Below are 1631 nucleotides of genomic sequence, written 5' to 3'. Positions count from 1 at the left end.
TGGGCATGGACACACATGCACGTATAGGTTGACATGTATATTATATACACCCATCAACAAACATAAATACATATACACACGTACACTCACAAACACACATATACACTCCCACAGACATATACACACACAGATATACATACACACACACATTTTGGGAGATAAACAGACAGACATAATGAAGAATTGCAATGAAAACATGTTCAAAACTGACCTTAAGTTGAGGTGACCCCAGTTGTGTACCCCAGGGGTCAGAGGTAACAGGTAATCCTTGAAGTTTCAGGGGTAGCATACCTCAGGGTAGGCTGCAGGTAGATCCTGGGTATGTATGGCGGTACGTGGGTAGAAAATGAGAGTCAGAGGGTGAAATATAAGGGTGTGTTTAGGTAGAAGAGGTGGACAACCATGAGGGTGGCTGTGTATTAAGGGTGGATAAATATTTAGGGTAGACAGGGAGGTGGATGTGATGAATGTGTTAGTGTTCGTTAGCCCTGGGTCAGCCCTGATCCTGCAGCACTATCATCGAAGATATATCCAATCGTGACCATCCTGTCTTAATCCAATCAGGGACTGTCTTTAGAACTGTTTTGTTGGTCAGTGTTGCTGTTTCTTTCTTGATAAGACAGCAAGATGTGAGTGGTGCGAGGGAGATTCGGCTGCTATTTCTAGTATGGAGGGTGACCACGTAGAGGGCTTCCAACTGGTGACCACCACTACACACAAATATTTGTATACGAAGAAAGAGAAAATGAGAGAGAGAGAGAGAGAACGACAAAACACAAAGAGGAGATAACTCCGAGTCAGTGGTTGACAAGATAAAATGACTTACAGCTGTTGGGGAGGGGGAGTAGAGGTGAGAGAGAAAGAGAGGAGGTTGTGAGAGAGAGAGATAATGAGTGAATGAGAGGGATAGTGAGAGAGAGAGAGAGAGAGAGAGAGAGGGAGGGAGGTGGAAACAGCTGTGTGCCCCTAATCCACCCATTCACACTATATTTCCTTTCAGTTTTTTTTGACTCAACAAATTGTACACACACACACACACACACACATACATACATACACACACACTGACATATGAATATGTCTTCCTATCTCGCTCTCTCTCTCTCTCTCCACACACACACACACACGTATCTCTGAATTTATATGTGTCTATGAATATGTATGTATGTATATATATGTATATATGTGTGTATATATGAGTGTATATATATATATGATATGATATATGAGAGATAAATAGATGAGATGGTAAATGTTTGAATATAATTTGCATATTTACACCACGCACACACACACACACACGCGCATACACCCACCCACACATATACTCATACTTACTTAAAAGTTCATGCTAATAGATGTATGTCATTAACAGAAGCTGTTGCATTTGCTATTGTTATGTGTGGGAGTCTGTACACTCACACACACACACACATATAAATACATCTATATATATATATATATATATATATATAAACTTGTACACCCACACACACACGTACACACAGAGAGCTATAGATACTTTTATGATCCAGTGGTGAGTTGTTCTGCTTTGTTCAAGAAGTGTCTCCCTGACATTTAAAATGAAAAGAGTAAAGCTAACAACAAACAATAGGACATCCTGTACAGAG

General features: G+C 40.3%; 1 protein-coding gene across 2 annotated transcripts in view; it reads right to left on the bottom strand.

The window, feature by feature from the left end:
* Window positions 1-856, bottom strand: part of LOC106867642 (uncharacterized) — a 13658-nt gene extending 12802 nt beyond the window's left edge. Inside the window, exon 1 of one of the 2 annotated variants that reach the window (XM_052975443.1) lies at window positions 212-856. In XM_052975443.1, the coding sequence (XP_052831403.1) occupies window positions 212-289 (78 nt within the window). In that variant the 5' untranslated portion in view covers window positions 290-856. The remainder of the gene's footprint in view (window positions 1-211) is intronic. The other variant, XM_052975442.1, reaches the window with a different exon arrangement.
* Between the last annotated feature and the right edge of the window lie 775 nt (window positions 857-1631).

The sequence above is a fragment of the Octopus bimaculoides genome, chromosome 21 (assembly GCF_001194135.2).
Source record: "Octopus bimaculoides isolate UCB-OBI-ISO-001 chromosome 21, ASM119413v2, whole genome shotgun sequence".
Lineage (NCBI taxonomy): Eukaryota > Metazoa > Mollusca > Cephalopoda > Octopoda > Octopodidae > Octopus > Octopus bimaculoides.
This window is presented reverse-complemented; position numbering and strand designations above follow the sequence as displayed.